This window comes from Phoca vitulina, unplaced genomic scaffold (assembly GCF_004348235.1).
Source record: "Phoca vitulina isolate PV1807 unplaced genomic scaffold, GSC_HSeal_1.0 scaffold7, whole genome shotgun sequence".
Classification (NCBI taxonomy): domain Eukaryota; kingdom Metazoa; phylum Chordata; class Mammalia; order Carnivora; family Phocidae; genus Phoca; species Phoca vitulina.
This window is the reverse complement of record NW_022589710.1, coordinates 45,998,824-46,022,430: the sequence shown is the minus strand read 5'-3', so window position 1 is coordinate 46,022,430 and position 23,607 is coordinate 45,998,824. Positions and strand designations below refer to the sequence as shown.

Genomic DNA, 23,607 nt, shown 5'->3' with positions numbered 1-23,607 from the left:
TGGGGAGAAGTAGAGAGATGTATTGAGAAAAGAACAGAGTCCCATAAGCATGGGGGAAGAGCAATTAAAAAAAAAAAAAAAAGGGAAATGACAAATGAATTCTAGAAAAAAAGCGTAACAATTACTTGCATCTGTATATTCAGTCACAAATCAAATCACACTTATTCTTCACAACCACCATGTGAAGATTATTGGCCCTGCTTATTAAAAAAAAAAAAAAAAAAAGGCATGCCCAAGGCTGGAGCTTAGTGGGCTCAAATGGGAACCCAGAGGTTAGGTCTCAGAGTCCAGTGCTCTTCTTTATACTTTCACTGAACTGTATTATGTATTAGTAAAGGAAACCAATCTCAATTCTCATGGGGTTCAAAAAAGGATGCTCGTGAGAAATAGATTATTCAAAATTAAAAAAAAAAAAAAAATCCCTTTAAAAAAAGAGATGCTCTCCACAGTGTCTGAACTAGAGTTGGGCTCTCACCACAGGAAGTGAATGCCATTTATGTTTAAATTAGCTTTTGTTTTTCTTTAAAACATTCTCTCCTCATTCAATTTCCTTTCATTTAACATACATAACATCTCTCTTTTTTAATTTCCTCAGTTTTACTTGTATTCATTTGTGAATGTGTATACTTAGCTCAGTACAATTTTATCACTGTGTAGATTCACGTATACATCACCACAGACAAGATACTGGACAATTCCATGACCATAGGATCCCCTGTGTCATCCTTTTATAACCACACACCTCTTACCTAACCCTTGGGTCCTTTTAATCCATTCTTCATCTTAAAACTTTATCATTTAAAATTTACCATTTAAAAATTTAAAAAATGTTATAAAAGGAGACAGATGCAATCAATGTTAAGATTTTCTATTTATAGAAAATCAAGTAGAAAGTAGGTCTTCACCAAAATGTTTGGTCTTTCCCTTCCCGTGTCTTCTTTTCATGCCAATGTCCTAATATTGTCTCCTTATCATCAGAAAGCCTCAAGATGATTTTAACTTTTTCATCAGATAATGGTTTGTTCCAGTAATATGCAATCATGGTTTCACATTACAATCACCTAGGCAGCTTTTAGGGAGTACCAATACTTCAGCCTGGGAGTTGGGCCAGAGCATCAACAGGGTTTATAAAATCTGCAGGTGCTACTAATATGTAGCCAGGGTTTAAACTATCATCATATTATAAGATAGCAGGTAAGATACTGTTTGTCAGGCAGGGTGGCAGGTGGGGGATGAGAGGGAGAGGGCAAGAAAGGCAGACAAAATTAAAAAGAAGTAATTAGGAAATTAGTTTGAAAGTAATTCTGACAATAATACAACAGGATTTTCAAGAGGAAAAACATCAGTTTGGATTGAAGAGAACAAACTTACTGCAAGATGTTAGGGCTTGCAACAAATACAATTTCATTTTTTCGGTGCCTGTTTGTGTGCGTGTGCCTACCATGTGGTACACTCTAGATACTGATAAAAACAAAGATGAACATAACAAAGTACTTCTCTCAAAAGCCAACTTGTGAAGTAGATGGGCTAGTAAGTAAACAAGCAATTATAACACAGTGTGGGAATCTGAATCAGACTGAGGGATTGGAAGGGCTGGCAGAACCTCCTCCTAGTCTGGGAGAGGAGAAAGGACACAACTAGTAGAATGTAGGGATGGACTGAAGGCCATTCCATGGGATGGCAAGTATGTAAGAAGAAGGAGGCATGAAAGAGCAAGGTGACACGGAGGGATTGGCCAAGGGTGGATGTGAAAAAATAGAGATTAGGCTAAAATTAATCCTCCAACTGAAATTTAGCATTTCCTTCATAGACATGTAGGAAACTGTCTGCAGCAGTGTTCATATGATTTTATTACCAAAAAACAAAAAAACCAATATATCTTTTTTCTTATTACTTTAGAGATGTTACACGTATCTCAAAATATTGCAACATGTACCATACTTTTGAAATTATGGTGATTATTAGACCAGCTGGTGGTCTTGTTTATTGAATTGTTAATAAAAAACACATATATTACTACGTCTAAAATCTCTTTATTGTTATGCTCCCCCTGGGAGAATGCTTTCTCACTTTAGTGATGGTTTCCCAATTGCCTGATCCACTTCCTTCTCCCTCATGGGAAGCCCAAAGATGGAAACATTCAGCCTCAAACATAGAGTCCATGTCAGTTCAGACTGAAACAACCTGTGAGGAAAATCATGCAAACTACCTATCCTCAGCAAATGGTCCATTACTTATAAAAACAACTGGACAATCAAAGATCACTAAATATATGAGGAAATATAGTAATACAAACCAGAAAGAATGAGATGAATGAACAGAACTAATCTAGAAGAATTAAATAAAATGCAAAAAACAGAAAGGAACTTTCAACAAACTAAAAAAGTCAAAGAGATGTGAAAAAATATTTATGATATTGTGATTTATATTAAGAAATATATAGTTGGGGGGGGGTGCCCTGGGTGGCTCAGTTGGTTGAGCATCTGACTCTTGATTTCGGCTCAGGTCATGATCTCAGGGTTGTGAGACTGAGCCCTGAGTTGGGCTCTGTGCTCAGTGGGGAGTCTGCTTAAGATTCTCTCTCTCCCTCCCTCTGCCCCTCCCCCCCATGCACACTCTCTCTAAAATAAATAAATACATCTTTTAAAAGAAGAATTTAAAGAAATATGCATTTGGTCTCCATTCCCATCTCTGGTATAGAGTACCTAAAACCTCTGGAACTTCCTAAGTGATGAGCGTGGTAAAGGTGCCTTTGGTTATGCCAATGTGGTGACTTTGGGAATGCCCTGGGTCACCGTCGGGATGCGGGCTGGTCACCAGAGGAACCAACCATGTGATCAAAGGGCTGGAACTTCCGGTCCCATCTTGCTGACCTCTAGGAACGGGAGAGGGCCTGGAGATGGGAATTCAATCACCAAAGGTCAAAGATTTAATCAATGGTGCCTATGTAATGATGCTTTCATAAAAATGCAAAAGGAGAGCATCCAGGTTGGTGCACACGTGGAGATGTGGGGGAGCCTGGCACACCTGGAGAGGGCAGAGAAGTTCTGCACCCTTTCCCCATAACTTGCCCTATGCGTCTCTTCCATCTGGCCATTCCTGAATTATATCCTTTTATAATAAACCAGTGAGCTAGTAAGCGAAACGTTTCTCGGAGTTCTGTGAGCCACACCAGCAAATTAATCAAATGGAAGGAAGGAGAGAGCTGTAGAAACCTCTGATTTGGGGCTGGTCGATCAGAAGTCCAGGTAAGAACCTGGACTTGCAACTGGTGTCTGAATTAAAGTCCAAAGAGCAGGTCATTCAAAACCCTAATCTGTAGCCGGTTTGCCAGCAGCACAGGTGACAACCTGGCCTTGCGATTGGTGTCCAAAGTCAGGCAAAGGCGGAGGAAGTGGGGAATGACACAGTCTTGTAGGACTGAATCCTTAAACTGCGCAATCTGATGATAATCTCTGGGCAGACAGTGCCAGGATTGAGTTGAATTCTCAGCTGCAAACAGGGGACAATTGCTTGGTGCTGTGGGGGAACCCACCCACCACACTGGAAATAGGACCAGAACCATTTTAATATTACAGCCATGAACTCTAAAAACTAGTCAGAAATCAAAAATAGTTCTTGGATATTAAAATCATACTTGCCAAAGTTAAAAAGGTAAATTGAACAACCCTCTCCTGTCTGGTACTGAATAACAAAATAGATAGGGCTACAGATCAATTTAGAATTTTAGAAGAAAAAGTTCAAGAAACCTCCCAGAATTTAAAGCTAAGAAACAATGAGATCAAAAGAATGAGAAAAAAGTAAACAAAAGCAAAAACAAAAAACATGGAGCATATAGCAAAAGATCCAAAATCCATCTAACGGAAGTTCCACAAGGAGAGGAAGGAGAGGATGAGGGGAATATTTCCCACAGATGGAAGACTTAAATCTGCAGACTGAAATGACTCACCCACTGCAAAGCCAAAATAATGAAAAGTAACACACTAGAACATATCTTGGTAAAATACCTGAACTCTAAAGATAAAGGAGCCTGTAAAAGTTTCTAGGATTCCACGTGGGGGAGGAGAGAAAAAGCAGGTTAGATAGAGAGAACGGAGCTTCCATGTCTTCTAAGTGAATCTGAAGGTCTCTTTCATGAGAAGCTAAGCAGTGTAATTATTCCATCAATGGTAATAACCACAAATTTAAGGGGGAAATGGCAAATCCCCTATATTTCCTGATAATAAATCACAAAATTGTAAGAAATGGCTAAAATCTGGGTATCTGTTTTAAGCATCCTGCAAAAAAGCACATATAGCCTGAAAGTAACATAAATTTCTCTAAATAACTAAGGTTCCTTATATTGATAGTCAATTACTAAACTGTCCTGCAAGACAATTACGTCTTAGGGGCAACAAAAGTGTGGGACTAAGTAGTGCCTGATTGCTGTGCTCTTTGAATTCCAATGTCCATTTTCCATCATTCTACCCTATCATCCCTTGTATTGAGGTTATCAATTGTCATTTTTTACAACTCCTGGTGTATTTATTTTGTGAATTACCACCTTGCTCTACCTTTCCAAATCTGATCATTCTAATCTCTTCTAGTCTAGAAAAACAGATGAGGACATTGTGTCTAATGTAAAAAGGCACAGAGTACGGGTCTTCCTTTAAGAAGAATAAAGTTTAGGGCATTTGTTAAGATTGTTTAAAGATCATTATGGTTTAATATGTGGCCTCTGGAAACAGTACAAAGTGCTAAGAGTTAATGAATTCTGGGACAATGAGGTATGATACTGTGTTTTCTGCAAGGCCCTCTGTATCAGAGATTTTACGAAAGACTTTTTTTTTTATAAAGCCTCTTTCCTTCTTTTGTATGTACCTTCTCTGTATCATATGATCTAGTGACCTTATAAGATTAGCAAATTTACAAGATCAGCAAATCCCCACCTGTCCTGGAAGAGACGTGTTGCCAGCATATAGTTCATGGAGGTCTTGTGTTCGAGGTAGGACCTGAAAGACAAAGAATGAAACTGGCTATTTCTTAAGTTTGGATGAAGGGAAAAAATATGGAAATAAAGCCATGAATCAAGCACAGAAGTGACAGGTTACTTATATACGGTTTCTTAATAAATGTACGGTTCTCTAAAGTGGCAAAGGAGGAGAAAGTTGCTTAAATTAAAATTATAAAATACCAGAGTAGCAGCAGATACAATAAAATGAAAAGGATAAATGGAGTTGATTTAGAAAGTAAAAAGAAAGAAATGACGGGATATCTTGGATTAATAAAAAGTGACACCCTAAATTCAGAAAATAAAACTGTAAAGTAAAAACAAAGCCACCACCAAAAATCATATATAACTAAGAAAGAGGTCAAATGAAGCCGGGAATGGGGAGAAGCATAAAGGATGTGAAAATGTAGACAGAAGATGGTTTCAATCATGTTATTTCTCAAGAGCTTTCAATGGCTCCTTGACGCTTACTTCAGGAGGCATACTCTTTCTCTTCCAAGCTTTCAAAAGTTGGATAAGCTATACCACCAATTCCTTCACACTTTTTCCAGACGGTTCCCCAACATTGATCCTGCCATATAGCCAGACAAGCTCCCTTAAACTACTCTCACACCATACTTGCCAATGATCCTTTTGCCTTGGCCTGGACACTTCCTCACACCCGCTCCACTTATCCACGATCTACCCTTCAAGACGCAGCTCAAGTCCAGTCTGCTGCACAAGGTCCTTCCCTGACAGGACTGCTCTGAGACTACAGAAGCACCCTTGTCTGAACTACCTTAGCCTTTACTGTATGCCCGAAGAGGGACCTGTCATACACTGTCTCATAGAGGAAATTTTTTCTTCTCAGAAAGCAGCATGATACAGCAGGAAAAAAGTCAGATCCAGAGTCAGAATACCTGAATCAAGTCCCCCTGTGTGATCACGGACGAGTCACATTACCTTACTGATTACTTTCCATATCATTAAATTGGAATAACAATGATGTGCATGAAGTACATTATAATGACGAAAAGCCATACAAATGAGCTATTTTTATTATATGTATAAATAATTTCTCCATAATCCCACTGTTAACTCTCAAAGGGCAGGGATCCCACCTAATATTGGTTTTATACTCTGAAGCACCAAGCATAGTTCTAGACACCTGGCTGATACTCAATAAATATCTATTAGTAAAAAGGCATATTTGTTAGTAGATAAATAAATACACCTTCTCCACTCTACATGATGGCAGCTCAATTAGTTTAATATTCTTGGCCTTACTCTGCCTCTTTTCTCAGAGACCCAGGAGAGGTGGAGTGACTTAACCAGATTGGTAATTTAGGAAGAATAAACAGAAACGCATCAATGAGCACCTCCCATTTTTCTCTTGGGAGACAATTTCCCCTTAGGAGGTACATATCCTCTACTGGTGCTACAGGGTCAGGTGCTCCTCCCACACAGCCCAGTCTAACCTCGCCTATAAATGGGCATGTAAATCTGCCCATATCAGGAGTTCAACAAAAAGGGTGTTTGCTTGTAGATAGACATAATCAAATCTCCCAACCTAGACTTGATCAGTAAAGAAGGAGATATTTTGGCCTCCATCTCTCCTAGTCTTTGTCTTATTCCCATTGGTTCAGAACCAAACCAGTAAAACCAAACCAAACATTATTGGTCTATTATAAGAGACCCCAACATTACCTGTAATTGGTTCCTTAGAAAAGGCACTTAAATTAAGGTCCTGACTCTTGAAATACTCAAGAGTAGAGGTTTCCACTTTCATTAATTAAAAGATATGTTTTCTAGGAACTGCAAATATTTAAATTCTTCAAAAACATATCAAAAGAAAACCCAAGCAATATCTTTCTGTTGTGTTCCTAGGTCTTTGTAAGGTGTAATTACATTGATAGAATATTTTGTAAGATGAAAGGAAGATTTCTCTATGAACAGCTGGGTTTTCAAAACAAAACAAACACAAAATGGGTACTTTCTTTTATTCCTCTAAGTTCTAGCTCTATACTTAGAACCACTAATATCCCAACTAGATCAAAAGCCAATCACCAGAGGAAGAGAAATATGTCAACTATAAGTAAGTACAGAGATTCTCAACCTTATTGTCATCAAAGAAAAAGCATCACAAGGGACTCTGAGTCTTTGGGTGAACACAAATCTGCTTAGGCATAGGGTAAAAGTCCACAAGGCTGGGCAAAGAGCAAGTGACAAGGTAAAGAACATTAAAGAGAAAGTATAAGCTGAGTATTTTCCAGAATTCATGCAGAGCTACCCATTGATTGGTTCCCACCAGCCAAAATGGAGAAATCTCATTGAATATGGGGCTCATTTAACAGACATCTCCAAAGACTCTGTAATAGTAAAACTTTCCTAGATCTAAACAAAAAGCTACCCTAAACAAACCATAAAAATGTTTTTAAATGAACTGAGTAATATACAGAATTGTTGAATCACTACATTATACACCTCAAACTATATAACACTGTGTTAAGTATACTGAAATTTTTTCAAAAATGTGTTAGAATGAGCCTGAAAAAGATTAAACTGATCTATAAGTAACATAACTATCAGACCAAAAAACTTTCAAAAGCATTTAAAGAAGGCAATAAAACCCACTCAACTATACATTTATAATGTCCAGCATTCAATTTTTAAAAATCACTGTACATGTGAAGGAAAAAAATGGAAACAAGAGGAAAATCAGTCAATAGAAACAGACTCAGAAATGACAGAGAAGGGCGCCTGGGTGGCTCAGTGCGTTAAGCGTCTGCCTTCGGCTCAGGTCATGATCCCAGGGTCCTGGGATCGAGCCCCGCATCGGGCTCCCTGCTCCGCGGGAAGCCTGCTTCTCCCTCTCCCACCCCCTGCTTGTGTTCCCTCTCTCACTGTGTCTCTCTCTGTCAAATAAATAAATAAAATCTTTAAAAAAAAAAAAAAAGAAATGACAGAGATAACAGAATAACAAATATTTTAAAACAGCTACTATAAATATTATAATATATGCACAAGAATCTAAAAAATCATGGAAATAATGGGGAAAAAAACAAAAAGAAGATACAAACAGAGAATGGATTCTGAAGTTGAAAAATAAAGTAACTGAAATGAACATTTCACTGGAAGGAATTAATAGAAGATTTGAGACTGCAGACAAAAAGATGAATGAATTTAGAAACAGAGAAACAGAAAATCATCCAAAGTAAAGGAAGAAAAAGAGTCTAAAAAAAATGAGCAGAGCCAGACTTATAGTATAGTATCAACCAATTAACAGGTAACCAGAGTCCCAAAAGGAGAAAGGAAAGGAAGGAAATAGGAAAAAAAAAATATTTGAAGAAATAATGGCCAAAAGTTTTCCAAATTTGATGAAAACTATAAGCCCACAGACCAAGAAGCTCAACAAATCCAAGTAGAAGAAACATGAAGAAAATGACACCAAGGCATATATAGCATAATCAAACTGTTGAAAATGGGCCATAAAGAAATAATCTTAAAAGCAGGCTGAGGGGAAAAAAGACACATTATGCACAGAAAAACAAAAATAAGAATTACCACATGCTTCTTGTCAGAAAAATGCAAGCCAAAAGATAATGGAACATTTTTCAAGTGCTAGGAAAAAAAGAATATCCAGAATATATAAAGAATTCTCACAACTTAATTATAAGAAAACAAATAACCTCATTTAAAAATGGGTAAAATATTTGATCATCAAAGACATACAAAGAGCAAATAAGCACATGAAAAGACGCTCAACATTAGTTATTATGGAAATGCAAATTAAACCATATGTGCTATCACTACACATCACCTCAGGAGTTAAAATTAAGTTGACCACACCAATTGTTGGTGAGAATGTGGAGGAACTGGAACTCTCATACACTTATTATGGGAATGTAACATGGTACAACCACTCTAGAAAACCGTGTGGCAGTTTCTTAAAAAGTTAAACATAAACACAATATGATCCAACCATTCCACAAATAGGTATTTACCCAAGAGAAGTGAAAGTACATGTCCATACAAAAATTTGTATATAAACATTCAAAGAAGCCTTATTTGTAATAATCAAAAACTGCAAACCAAAATGCCCATCACCAGATGAACAATAAACAAATTCTGGGATATGCCTATAACAGAACACTACTCAACAATAAAAAGGAATTAAACCATTGATACATGATACAACATGTATTAATCTAAAAATAATTTTAATAATAATAAAGTAAAAAAAAGACCCAACAAGTAAGAGAAAAACCTGTAGAACTATATTAAATGCTAGGAAATGCAGATTAATCTTTGTAACAGAAAGCACATCATCGCTGCCTGGTGACAGGGGTAGGCAGGGAAGGGCTGGGAGGGGCAGGTGAGAGGAATTACAAAGAGGCACAAGAAGACTTTTGGAGGTTATGGATATGTTCGTTATGTTGATTTTGTGGTAGTTTCACAGATATATCCCTATGTTAAAACTTACCACATTATACACTTTAAATATATAAAGTTTATAACTCAATAAAGCTGTTTAAAAAATTACATTTATAATACCATTCAAAAGCATGAAATACTAAGTAATGAATTTAAAAAAAAAACATACTCAAGACCTTTACACTAAAAACTATAAAACAGTGCTAAGAAAAATAAAAGAAGATGTAAATAAGTGCACTTTTCATGATAAACACTGAATGGTGTATGGAACTGTTGAATCACTACATTGTACATCTGAAACCAATAATGACACTGTATGCTAACTAACTGGAATTGAAATAAAAACTTAAAAAGTTAAAAAAAAAGACAACCTAAATAAATGGAGATATATCATGTTCATGGATTGGAAAATTCAGTATTGTTAAAATGTCCACTGTCCCAAAATTAATCTATATACTCAATGCAATCCCAATCAAAAGCCAACAGGCTTTTGTGTAGAAATTGATGAGCGAATTCTAAAATGTCTGGGGAAATACAAAGGACACAATAGTCAAAATACTTTTATTTATTTATTTATAGTCAAAATACTTAAAAAAAAAGTTGGAAGACTTACACTATCTAATTTCAAGACTTAATATAAAGCTATAGTGACTGAGACAGATTAATTAGTGAAACTGAATAAAGTCCAGAAATAGACCCACACATATACTTGAACTAATTTTCAACAAAGGTGCCAAGGTAATTCAATAGGGTAATTTCAACAAATGGTGCTGAAATAAACGTATATTATATGAAAAGAAATGAACCTCAACCCTACCTCACACCATACATAAAAATTAAATCAATACTATCCCAGAACAAAATATAAAAGCTAAACTTATAAAACTTTTAGAAGAAAACATAAGAGAAAAAGCTTTATGACGTTAGGGTTGGCAAAATTTCTTATATAGGAAACACAGAATGCATAAATCTTTTAAAAATTGACTTCACTGAAATTTAAAACTTCTGTTCTTTAAAAATCACCATTATAGGGGCGCCTGGGTGGCTCAGTCGTTAAGCGTCTGCCTTTGGCTCAGGTCATGATCCCAGGGTCCTGGGATCGAGCCCTGCATCAGGCTCCCAGCTCAGTGGAAAGCCTGCTTCTCCCTCTCCCACTCCCCCTGCTTGTGTTCCCTCTCTCTCTATGTCTCTGTCAAAAAAATAAATAAAATCTTTAAAATAAATAAATAAATAAATAAATAAAAATCACCATTATAGAAATGAAAAAACTTGGGGCACCTGGGTGGTTCAGCTGGTTAAGCGTCTGACTTCAGCTCAGGTCACGATCTCGGGGTCCTAGGATCGAGCCCTGCCCTATGTAGGGCTCTGCACTCAGCAGGGAGTCTGCTTCTCCCTTTCCCTTTCCCTTTGCCCCTCCCCCTGCTTGTGCACTCTGTCTCTCAAATAAATAAAATCTTAAAAAAAAAAAGAAATGAAAAAGCTAGCCACAGACTTGGAGAAGATATTAATATTCTCAATATAAATATCTAAGAAAGGACTTGTATCAAGAGCCCTTTATAACACAATAACAAAAAAATAAAAATCCTAAATTTAAAATGGAAAAAAAGAAGATACACAAATGGCCAATAGTGCATGAAGGCTCAATATCATTATTCATCAGAGAAAAGCAAATTAAAACCAGAGAGATACACTACATGCCCACTAGAATGTCTAAAATTAAAAAGCCTGACAATACCAAGTGTTGACAAAGAGGAGGAGCAACTAGAACTCTCATACACTCTTGGTAAAATGTAAAATGGTACTATAACTTACTTTATTTTCAAATCAAGATAATGATGATCATAAAATTTTTACAAGTGTCTAACCCGGGTTAAGGGGCTATTACAAAGGAGGTGGGTGATTTTTTTAAAAGGAATAATGCACAGGTAGATTAAATTACTGTTAATGCTCTAGTTATTGGGTTGGGTAATATTCACACCACTATAAATAAATACACAAAGTAAGAAAGACACAAATGGAAAGCAATGACAACACTGTGTCACAATTAACCCAATTCTGTGGACCTGAGGCACAGATAAAAAAAAAAAAGGTAGTCACCTCACCCATATATTTCCCATGTCTCTGATGTAGGGAATATGCGAATAAATCCACCTCTCCGATCATTTTCTTCCTTCACTCTCCGTAAAACTTTGATCTATATAAAGAGAAAATCAAGTAAGTACCCATTTTGAAAACTGTAATCCATGTATTTATAGGGCAGAGGAAGAGAGTTACAACCCACAAATATGAAAGAAGCATGAAGGGAGAAATTAATTCCATTTAAGATGCTATTTTCTGAGAACAAGTTTCTCCCATCTTGAATCTTTCTCTTTTCAGTGTAAGATATAAGGTGGTCATCAACATTATAAATCACTCGCTAATTTTCACTGAACCCTGTGTTAGCCCACAAAGGCCTGAAATGGAGTTATCTTTACCTCCTCCATTGACAGACCAAGCACAGAACCACCTAACTTCCCCGGCACCTTCTCTCGGGCTGAGCCCACAAGGTTTTTCATTTCCGCATCACTGGCAGAGAGTGGACGGGAACGCTAAGGAGAAGGAAAAACAGAAACAAACAAAATGTTTTCATCATCTTTCTTCATTTGTCTCTATTCAGTCCCTCAACATCATTATCTTTCCTATTATGGATAAGCTCAAATCCAAAGCCCATTTTCTGTAATTACTCTCTTAGCCTGAAACCCTGGGAAATAAATGAAAGCTAGTAGACTCAAAGGCAAGAAAAGAAAACGGAATAGAAGAAAAACACTATGGGTTGAGAAGAAAACAAGAAGAAAAACAAGAAAGATGTCCACATGACTTTCTAATCCAGTACTTAATCCTAACCCTGGTTTTAGAGGACTTCTGACATTTTCAAAGATATAGAAGAAATCTGAAAATAACCACCATATAAGATTAAATGTGTATTTATTTCAGTAAATGACGATATTCTTTACAGCAGTGGGGAAGGGGAGTTAGGAGAAATGAGACATAAGACAGAAAACCAAGGAACAATCTATTATGTCACAGGTGAAAACTGGGCCATGAGATGTTTTAGAACTCTGGTATGGGGGAGGGGATGGAAATTGAGGTTAACAGTCATCAGTGACACAGAAAAGAGCTGTGACCAAAAGAAACACTGTAGCTGCTGGGGACTTCAAGAAACCTGATCAAGGACCACACTGCCCTGGGCACTCCAAGGAGGCAACCAAATGGGCCACGCTCCTCACAGTCTTCTGAACGGTGATCACAAAGGTCATCTACAATGAAAGTTTTAAGTAATTTTGATGTTACGTGAGCAAAGAAATATAAAGGTAACAAAGGAAGTCAGATGGTATAAAGCATGTGAACACACTATCATTGAAAGAGATAAAGTGACTGATAAGACAAGTATATCTGCCAACAGAAAGAATAAGCAGTAACTCAAGAAATGTGCATGCAAATTGTCTTTCTAAATTCCTAGAACTAACTATGATGAGAGAAAAGCAGTCCTATTGTCAGGAACTACTGTTTTTCTCTTTGCGTACACTGCCTATGGAAAAACTTTCAACCTTCTCAGCAATACTCACTGTTACAGACTGTTTATGTCCCTCCACAAATTCATATGTTCAAGCCCTAACCCCCAATTTGATGGTATTTGGACATGGGGCTTTTAGGAGGTAATCAGGATTAAAGGAGGTCATGAGGGTGAGACTCTGGCCTGATGAAATTAATGCCCTTAAAAGAAGAGGCATCAGAGAGCTGTACTCTCTCTCTCTCTGCCCGACCATGTACAAAGAGGTCATGTGAGCACAGAGCAAGATGGCAGTTATCTACAAGCCAAGAACAGAGACCTCAGAATGAAACCTGCCTTGCTGGCACCTTGATCTTGGGACTTCCCAGCCTCCAGAACTGTGAGGAATAAGTTTCTGTGGTTTAAATCACCAAGTCTATGGTACTTGGTTATGGTAGCCCAAGGCAGACTAATAATACACACTTGTACACATCATGAACGCTTTTACCTTTGACACAAGGGAGACCAATACATACTAATCTTCAAAGCTAGCATGGGAGTTATAAAAGATAGATTTCCTGATAGGCAACTCCATGATGAGATACCTTTATAGCGAAAAACCATGAAATCAGCAGATGTAAGCAACACGGAAAGGCAGGGACTTTTACTTGTTTAGCTTTCCCTGTGGTATCTTCAGCGCCCAGAACAGCACTTGGCATGGAGGAGGAGATCAATAAATATTTGATGAAGAAGTAAGTAAATGAATGAATGTGCTCACATGCAGATTAATCATAGTTAGAACTAAACTTTGCAGAGGATTTGGGGGAAAAATTTAATTCCTTTCCAATCTGCGGGAATGCATTAAGCAGTACATGTTGGGATGAGAGGGGAATCAAGGTGAAACTTTAAAGATTTAGGAAGGGAATCATATAAGTAATATGATCTTTTCAAACAATTTTAAAGTGCAAACACTTATTTAGTGACAATTTAGTAAAGCCAAAATATTAACTGGATGCTTTAAGGACTTTTCTCATTTCACACACCACTTATCGTTGGTTAAAAATACTTTATTTCACATGTGATGACATGGCTCTAATCAGAAAGCTACTGGCAGTCAAGTGCCTTATCCAAGGTCAAGTTGCCTCATCACTCACACTATTTACAAGTACCTTAAAGTCCTCTGAAATTATGTAAGAGAGAATATGAAGTAAGCACTCATTTAAATGATATAATAAAAATAAAGATTAAACATTTTAGAATAGAAAAACTTATTTAAAATGTTGATAAGCTAAAATCTGTATTAAAGGTTAGTAACAAAAATATTTTAGGAAATAGTTATTAGCTATTAGAATAGTGTTAAGAAATACATGGTTGGGGTGCCTGGGTGGCACAGTTGGTTAAGTGTCTGACTCTTGGTTTTGGCTCAGGTCGTGATCTCAGGGTCATAAGATCAAGCCCCCTGTCAGGTTCTGCGCTCCACATGGAGTCTCATTGAGATTCTCTCTCCCCCTCCCGCTCATGCTCACGCTTTCTCTAAAATAAAATAAATAAATCTCTAAAAAATAAAAAAGAAGGAAATGCATGGTCATATTTGCAAGAACATGGATCAAATCACTATTGAATAACATCTAATTGGCACCCCCAATTTTTGTTCTTTAAATTTTTGTTTTTTGTTTTTTGTCTTTCTTTTGTTTTTGTTGTTCATTTTCTTGTCTGTTTTTTTTATTATTGGTTTGTCATTTTATCTTTCTTTTTGATCTTATGATCTTTTTTTTTTTTTCTTTTTTAGGACCTAATTTTCATTTTGTGGAATTGCTGAGATGGAACAATACTCCTGGCTTCCAGTGACTGAGATTACAATGATGTTGCCACCTTCCTCTACTAATCTAAACCTGCTCCTAGAAACACTGAACTAACACCCCCAAAATTCTCAGTCTTCTCTCCCAAGTCACTTTCAAAGAGTTGTCTCCATACAGGTTCACAAACACTCCTTTGTTATGCACAGCCCACAGTTCTAACTCTAGCCACTTGTGCATGCATGTGGGCTGTCTAGGTGAGGCATGGAGGAATTCAGGAGATGCTCCTGGCTGGGGCCTTTGGGAGGTTTGAAAATGGAAGGGGCTGAGGGGTAATGGTGTTTGTTAGGTGAGCGCTCTAGCTGTGAACTCCCATAAGCTGATAACTTTACTCTTTTATTGCCACAAATAGCACCAGGCTGCAAAGAAAAAGGTCAACGTGCTCCAAGAGGTAAAAAAGATAGCTAGAAACTCCTTTTAACTCTTCACCTATTTACCTCAAACTAAACTATTAAAAAGGCTGAGAGGGAGAGAGATGTGAAAGTTGTAGCTACTGTTGTCTATGTATCTCAAATGCCTCTCTAAAATCCACCCAGGTCTCCTATGTCTTCGGGGAAGCTGCTGAAAAATATCAGACTAGAAAGTCAGAAGTATTTTGCCAATCTCAGCTTTTCAATAAATTTGAGATTAGAGAGAATGTTCTTGATCAGCATAATACCTGCTGTACTGGTCTACAGAGACATGTGTCTACACAGGTACAACAGAGACTATTGTCATAGACAACTGGTTGAATCCTACCAACATTTGTTAATGAGATGAACTATTAAGAAATGTGACCTGAATTATAGACACAGGTGAGAGAAAAGGCAGAGAAAAAGGGGGAGAAGAAAGGATAACAAAGAAAAAAGAAAGAAAGGAGATAGAAATGCTTATGAGCGCCAAGAAGACACACCTGGAGATTAAAAGCCAAGCCAAAAAAAAGGGAATCAGACTGATTTGGAAGGCCATCAGGACTGCCAAAAACAAGAGCAAAACACTCCAAGTGCAAGCCATTCTGTGATTTTGATCTCGTGCATTTACCCGCGCAGGGAACTGACTGAATGCACTAAGGAAATAAAGTTCCTCTGAATTTAGAGAGAACCATTGCCTCTGTCTAGATGACACAGGATTTTAACTACTGGGTGCTCAGATAGATTTTAAACCACCAAATTATTGCCTAGGTCAGAATTCTGCCATGCAACATGCATCAAAGATATAAAATTATCATTAGTACAACTTATGATTTAGAAACAGACCCAGAAAAGAAAGCTTTACACATCTAACCTTTATTACTAGGGAAGAATTGACTGAGAATGTGAAATCGTTGAGATGAGGAACCACCTGTCGCCACTAAAAGTAGTAAAAAACAGATGCTGAATCAGAAAAATGATTCTCAGCCTAAAGAAAGCTGGCAGGTACCAGCACTGAGAAGAACTGAACAAAACACAGAATATGAAAAAGGTGAGATATCATAAAAGATACAATCATAATTGAGGGGCAAGAATAAAACCTGTTTGACAGAGAACACATACAAGGAATAAAAATGTCCTAATGTAGTTTTACAAAGTTTGGAATTCTGTGTTAGAAACAAATTAACAAGAAATAGCTCAATTTGTATGTGACACATCTTGCCACCTTTAAACTGGTAAAATCCAGTTTAAAATGCAAAATGAATTAATGCTGTCAAATGAAATAAAAGGAACAAAAAGGACCACAAATGAATAAATCAGGTGGGAAATAAACAAAAAATGGCTATAGAGAAGGTCCAAATGTAATTGATAACCAGAAATATATTCTGAAATCAGGGGAGGGAAAAAAAAAAGAAAGTAAGTAGACTTGTGTTACAGTCAAAAAGAGATATGCAACATCTGGAAATTTGGAATAAATATAAGTCAGCAGGTCTGAGAGACATGCATCTTGTTATTAAGGGAACTGGCTTTAAAAAACAAAACAAAACAAAAAACTTACCAAAACCACTTACAATCATGTTTGAAAAATCATGAAGAACTGAGGAGGTACCAGAGGATTAGAAAAAAACAAATGAGGTACCAGTCTTCAAAAATGTAAGAAGTGTGCTTCTGGTGATTACCGCCTGGTAAGTCTAACTTGAATCCCTAGTAAAATAATGGAACAAATATTAAAAGAAAAAAAAATTCCGTAAACATTTAGAGTTTAATGAGCTCATGAAGAATAAGTATGGAGACTGTTTTATTTATTTTAAAACATGCTTTAAAATGTTTATTTTTAGGACAAAATTACAAAAAAGGGGGAATAAAGCAAATAAATACATTTAATGTCTTTGGGTTTTACAAAAACATTTATACAAATTTCATAAAATTTTTATTCTAAATTATATTTCTAATTGGGGCTTAGTGTCATAACATAATGAATAAAACACATCAACAAAAATTGAAAAGAGTTAAAAGATGTAATGTAGGATAAACAGCAGTGAATCACATTAGGAAGTGATTTTCAGAATGGGTACTGATTGAGCATTACTTAGAATCTTCACTGATGTCTGGGAGGATGGATAAGTAAAAAGATAATAAAGTAATCAATTTGCATTTGTAGATGACAGCAAATGTGAAAAGAATGGCTACAGATAAGAATATTGAAATAACTCCCAATACTGGCCATCAAATGGGTAAAAGGAAAATCAACAGGACTCAAAAGTGTGAAGGGGACTATGTGTCCAAGGTAAACTATGTGTCCAGAACTATCCCAAATATTTACCTATGCTTTATCGTTTCTTTCCCACCATACCTCCATGTATGTATTATTATCTTCATTTGACAGACGTGGGTAGTGGGCCTCAGAGACGTAAGGGAATTTGCCCAAAGTCTAACAGCTATAGTTACTGGCAGAGCAAATTTGAACCCGGGGCTATCTGACTCTAAAGTCCGTGTGCTTTCCACAAAACCATGCCATCTGCCTTGGAACCCCGAAAAATGATTTCTGGATGAGTAGGAAATCTGAACCGCAGGCATTCAAGGGGAGGAAGAAATGTAGAAAGAGACAATGGATTAAGAAGGAATAGTCAGACAACAGGCAAAAAACTGGACTGCACGATCTGACAGCAACAGAAAAAGAAAACATGACAAAGTGTCCATGGCCAGAGCAGAGAACTTGTTTTCGTTTTTAACTCAGCTCTGACAAAACCGCCATGGAGTTGAGAACGCTTCATTAACAGAAAGACGGTGACAGAGTAGAACACTGCGAAGAACAAGAAGAGTCAAAGAATTCTACACATATAAAGTTGGCTAAATAAAGCGAAAAAGGCTTTATGTCACATGAGCAGTGTTCAAATACACAACCATGAGGGAGAGGCCTTGCTCCGCCACAGGCTATTGCAACCTACGGCCATTCAAGCAACGGAGCTAGACAGATGTAAGAGAAGGGAAATTAAGATTAGAATTACAGGGGTGCCTGGGTAGCTCAGATGATTGAGCATCTGCCTTCGGCTCAGGTCATGATCCCAGGGTCCTGGGATCGAGCCCCGCATCAGGCTCCCTGCTCCGTGGGGGGCCTGCTTCTCCCTCTCCCTCTGCTTCTCCCCCTGCTCATGTTCTCTCTCTCTCTGTATCTCTGTGTCTCAAATGAATAAATAAATCTTAAAAAAAAAAAAGATTAGAATTACATATCAAAGACACTTCTTTGGAATTCAGAAGACCATGAATTAAGCATTTTTAAAGTTCTCCTGCAGTAAGAGTAGAGAGCCCTAAAAGGTATGCAGAATGTAAGCTCTTTGAAGTCAACAGCTTTGGGGCTTTTTTGTGGTTGTTTTTTGGTTAGTTCTGTTTTCTGTTTATTTGCCACAGAGAGAAGCTAGCATACCTAGGTACCTGCTAAACTTACAAAACACTCAACATTACAGAGTTTCAAATTCTACCAACTAAACACCAAGACTTGTATTATGGAATCGCATTAACCAGTTACCAAACACTAGACAACCAGTAAACCTTTTTTTCATTTCTTGGACTCATATAAACCATGTAAAGCACCTTGTCAAAAACAGTAGCTGTGAGAGTTACAATTCAAGCTCCCAAGCCGTCCGGCAACTGGATCAGAGAGTACCAAGGCCAAAATAAATATCCTGGAGCTTCTTGCCGAAGAACTACCAGTTGCAGGGGCACACTTAGGTCTCAAACATCTACAGCATCATTTCAAAGCCTCAACTAGCAGAAGCAGCATCCTCACTGCTACCCAATCACTTCAACAAGATGTTCAAAACAAAACAAAGATCTTCACAGAAGAAAATGACAGTTAATCTCAAATACGGCTAACAAGGACAGTTATTTTTAAAGGCAGCATCTCAGACACTTATTATGCCAGAGGTTCTAACTCATAAAACTGCAAATCACTACATATAAGAAATATGTACAATCAAATGCAGCCCAATAGCCAATGTGAAAATGTTTCCAATATGAAGCCACTGACGATAGTACCTTTCATAAGACATCTGAAGAAAAGGAAGGGTGTCTGTGAACTATATTTCCTTCCTGGAATATTCTGGTCAAAGCAATAGATATGTCTCTAAATCCTGTTCGTCATTTAAATCCAACCGCCTCCTTTGCAGCACGATCACTATCAGGAAAAGAGGACTCATAAATTCCTACAGCCTCTACTCTTGCATTCCGTATCTGGAAAGACCTCTGTGCATTCATTTTCACTTACTCTATGTTATTAAAGTTCAAAAAGCAGGTGCATCAAACACGGGCTGTGAAAGAGCAAAGCTTTCCATTTGGGGACTGGAAATAAGAATCTGAATGAAGTCTCCAAATGATCCAGAACTTACCAGTTTGGCATCTGAGGACTGACACTGTGCAGACACTGGACGCTACAAAAGACAGAAAAATGGAATAAAGCCTTACCTTCTCCTACCATACCGAGGTTTTCCAACTCCTACGTCTATGATTTCACAAAGGAGAAGATGATCTCCAGGCAGAAAACAAAAGCAAGAACTCTACACTTTGTGCTTGTAAGACCAGAGTATTTACTATGTTTCATACCACTTTCTCCTACGGTGTATCTACCCAGTTTCATCTTCTCAGCAGGAGCGCACGATCCTACTGTCGCATCCTGAAGTCAACTACTCCACCTGATAAATTTGTTCCAGAGCACATAGAACTAATCTACAGTTTCTTTACCCTTTAAATAAAAGTGTCCTGTAGGCTGCTTATGGATGAAGTCATGCCATGACCTACCAGTTAGCAAAACAAATGGCGGATGGATTCTCTACAATTTGCAAAGAGTGGCCAATAAAGGCTGAGAGGCAGGCTAAGAGAAGGGGTCAATTCATCCAAGAATGACATACATCTAACCCCTAGAGTAAAACTTGGCAGAAACTCTGTGAAAGCTGCACAGAAACACTCACAATCCTTTACACACAATCCTGTGGCTCCTGCCACAGATACTGCAGGAAACTCTGCAAAGGAATGTGATGGCCTAAATTCAGTTTTGCTAGTACACCTAGGGTAATCCTCTGCTTTTTCTTATTAAAAATAACAAAACCTTTTGATCTGTGATGATGTACTGATCAAGAACAACCTCGCTGCCTGGTTTTCCTTCTAATCCAAGATAACAATACCCCCTTAAAATCCAGTACACCCTGTCCCACATCACAACTCTAATACTAACGGGACAATCCTAGAGCAGGTGGTCACAGACTGCATCTAGCTCAAAGACATGTTATGTTTGGTCTGCAAAGTATTTTTTCTTTAATTGGACCAGCTGGCAATATTTTAAAATAAGACTTCTGATTTCTCTTGACAGTACGAAGGTCTGACAACACATGGCCCACACTCACGCATGGCAATGATCAGTTAGAGCACATCAGCAAAACAGCTGCCCCTTTTTGATATGGGGCACAGGCTCCAGGCTAGCAGAGCCACGTCCCTCTCAGCTGTGTTGTACCTGGCCCTCTCACTCATTCCCATTGTCTGCCTGCAGCCCCTCTAGGCATTTGAGTTTGCAGACCCTGACAAGTGAGAAGTATAACTGCGTGAGGAAGAGTGATGAGTGTGGCAGAGAGAAATAGCACTACTCCAAATGAGACCAGCAAGCTAAAGGGAAAAGAGAAGAACGAGCGGTGGCAGGAGAAGGGAGAAGTGGAGGAGGAACGGATGGAGGGCAGAAGAAAGGGAAAGGGGAGGCAGGGGGAAGAAGGCGCTATTTCTGCCTTCAAAGAGCTTACAGTCTAGCAGAGGAACACTGGACAATTTCAAAGCAACAAATCGATGAATGCCAAAACCATGCACCAGAGAACAAGTAAGTCCTATTGAAATAAAAAATAAAGGTCATGATAGAATGGGATGGATTTAATAGCAAACGATCTCTAGACTTCTGAGCAGGCAAGGTCATCAATCCAGATGGGAAGAGAGGAGGAAGGTGGACCTTTTAGATAAGAAGAAATGTTAGAGGCAACGAACACACATGGAAACTAGCCAGGTCTAGACAGGCAGGGATGGATTAGATGATGGAATGAGCAGGCAGAACGATGAGCTGATTGGTTTAACTGGAACACAAATGCAGAGGACACAAAGACCGGAGCAATGCTTGATCAAGTGATGTTTCAGACACGCACAGGATTCTGTAGGCATTTATCTCATTGAACCTCAATTAACACCTCATGATCACTGAGCACTTGTAGAGAAGATAATATTTCAATCAAGCATCTTCTTTACAAAGCTAGCCTGAAGATCAAAACAATGTAGCAGAGTAATGACTAGGAATTTGTAGGCTCCCTCTCTGTGCCTTGTTTATGAGCATATCAATTTGAGGAAAAAAGCAGGTGGTTCTTAAAGAGAAAAAAAGGACACAGATAATGAAATAAGAAGGCAAAAGAAAAGAAAAACAAAAAGCAGTAAGTTAGTTTGAAAGCATCGAAAGCATATGCTATTAGCCATAGCTGAATATAACTGCCTCCTGTCTGGAATGATCCCCAAATAATTTCCTGTTCTAAGTGATGTCATATCCACTGTGCTTCAGCTCACTCATTTACATCAGCTACCACTTTCCAATAAGCCTTGCTGGGCTCCCTGCTGCTGAATTTGCTTACCTGAGGTTTCTGGAAAGGGTTTCGCCTGGAAGACTCAAAGGTGGGATAAATTGGCCGGGTTGATGCCCTCTGGGCAGGATCCTGGCACACAAATCCTGAATGGGGAACGGCAAACATTAAAACCTGCCATTTTCTAAGAAATTAGCAGGTTTAGCTGTACCTTTTCTTTAGGTATACAAACTCAGTTTCATGGTCACAAATATTACAGAGATCCAACCTCAGGAGGATTAGGCATGGCTCTCAGACACACACTCCACTTGAACTTCAAACCATCAAAACTGGACAGCACAAGAATGGAAAATATGCAGATAAATCAACCTTCCTTGTTGGGGAGCTGATTCTGATTGAAAAAGAGATGTGGATTTTTGATGAACCTCAGAGTAAAAGTGCAAACCACCATTTAAAAATACATGGTTGTTTATAAAAACAAATTATTTTAAAGTGGCCTCCTAGAGGGTGACTGGAAAATAATGTTGTTTTTACTGGGAGAACCCAAAAGCAGGTGAGGGGTCTTGTCCTGTTACAAGGTCTACTTCTAGAACAGCTGAAGGCGGTGTCCTGGCACCTTTCAAAGTGGGCTTCTTAGATTATCTATGGCTTAAGAAATTAGGTGTGTGCTCATTTCACTTCCTAAAAAGCAGACTCCCATCCAGGGAGACTAGAGTGGCTAAGTTTTACAGCATTTGCTGGTACATCAAGTACTATTTCATTTCAAATATATTTTGTCATGCCTTTTTAGAGTACTTAGGAAACGACAACAAACCCACAATATACCCACCTGACTGCCCATCTCCTTTTCAAAGTTTTGGCTTATCTACTCAGAAAGGGATTTCTTCCTCAGGCCGCCTTTAGCTATAACTATTACAGGAGGGGCCATGTTGACACCAGCGGAGACCGCCTAGTGGAAATATAGCCAGTCTCCTTTGTAACAAAACTGCTTCAGTCAGGCGCACTCTCTCAACTCAGAGAAAAATAGACTTTCTCCAGACCTTTGCTTAATTCTCTTCCTCGGCTCATAATTCCTGTGCCCCAGGAATTAGGTCTCAGCCCTAGTTGTGGTTCAGCCTCAGGACAGGATGGAGCCAGGGGGAGTAGAAACATATAAACACTTGCCTGAAAATATAATTTTTCAGTACAAAACATTCAGCATGGCTTAGGAACTGCCAGTTGGCAACACCTAGAGAGCCTGACCAAATGGATGCTCTGGTTAACTTTTATGTGAGTCTTCAGAAAACACTACTACTCACCTACAACAGTGAACATATCTGAAATCATACTGGCTTTAATCTTTAGGTCCAGAGGTGCATCACTAATAGAAGAGAGAAAGAAAGGCCAATCGATAATGTTATAGATTAACAGAATAGCTACCCCTAATGGGCCTCAATATAGCAGAGCTTCCAAACGTCGATGAGAAGCAACACATAAAGCACATCAAACCCATGGAAAAAGAAGAAGAAATCTGGGCAAAAATACTAGAAATAAAAGCCCACTGTTAAACTCATCCTCTGTAGGGCAGGTCCAGCACCAAAGTTGATTCCCTGACATGCAATCTTTTTACTCCAAAAGGTCTTGTGCAGTTCAAACTGTGTACAAGTCAAGAATACTGCTTCATTATCACTGCAGATTTTAGAGGTTTAGACTTTTAATATGCTCCTTTATGAGTGTGTCCATCATTCAAATTATTTTTTACTGCTATAATAGTCAAATCACATTCACACGCAAGAGAAGGAACTTGGTCATCTTTGTACTTTTTTTAAGGCTTCATTTTCTGTTCTAAATCAAT

The 23,607-nt window shown here is 38.0% G+C and overlaps 1 protein-coding gene across 18 annotated transcripts in view; it reads right to left on the bottom strand.

Annotated features, from left to right (window-relative positions):
• The window catches only part of TTLL5 (tubulin tyrosine ligase like 5), a 274,403-nt gene that overhangs the window by 185,316 nt on the left and 65,480 nt on the right, over nt 1-23,607 (bottom strand). For 16 of the 18 annotated variants that reach the window (XR_004299582.1, XR_004299581.1, XR_004299583.1 and 13 more), the window contains 6 exons: nt 23,072-23,133; nt 21,825-21,919; nt 19,563-19,604; nt 11,878-11,991; nt 11,506-11,597; nt 4,929-4,991 (listed from right to left, as the gene is read on the bottom strand). Coding sequence is in view for 15 of the 18 variants with exons in the window: in XM_032405630.1 (XP_032261521.1) it covers nt 4,929-4,991; nt 11,506-11,597; nt 11,878-11,991; nt 19,563-19,604; nt 21,825-21,919; nt 23,072-23,133 (468 nt within the window). In the remaining 3 variants the exon portion in view is untranslated. The remainder of the gene's footprint in view (nt 1-4,928; nt 4,992-11,505; nt 11,598-11,877; nt 11,992-19,562; nt 19,605-21,824; nt 21,920-23,071; nt 23,134-23,607) is intronic. The other 2 variants (XM_032405627.1, XM_032405628.1) reach the window with 1 other exon arrangement.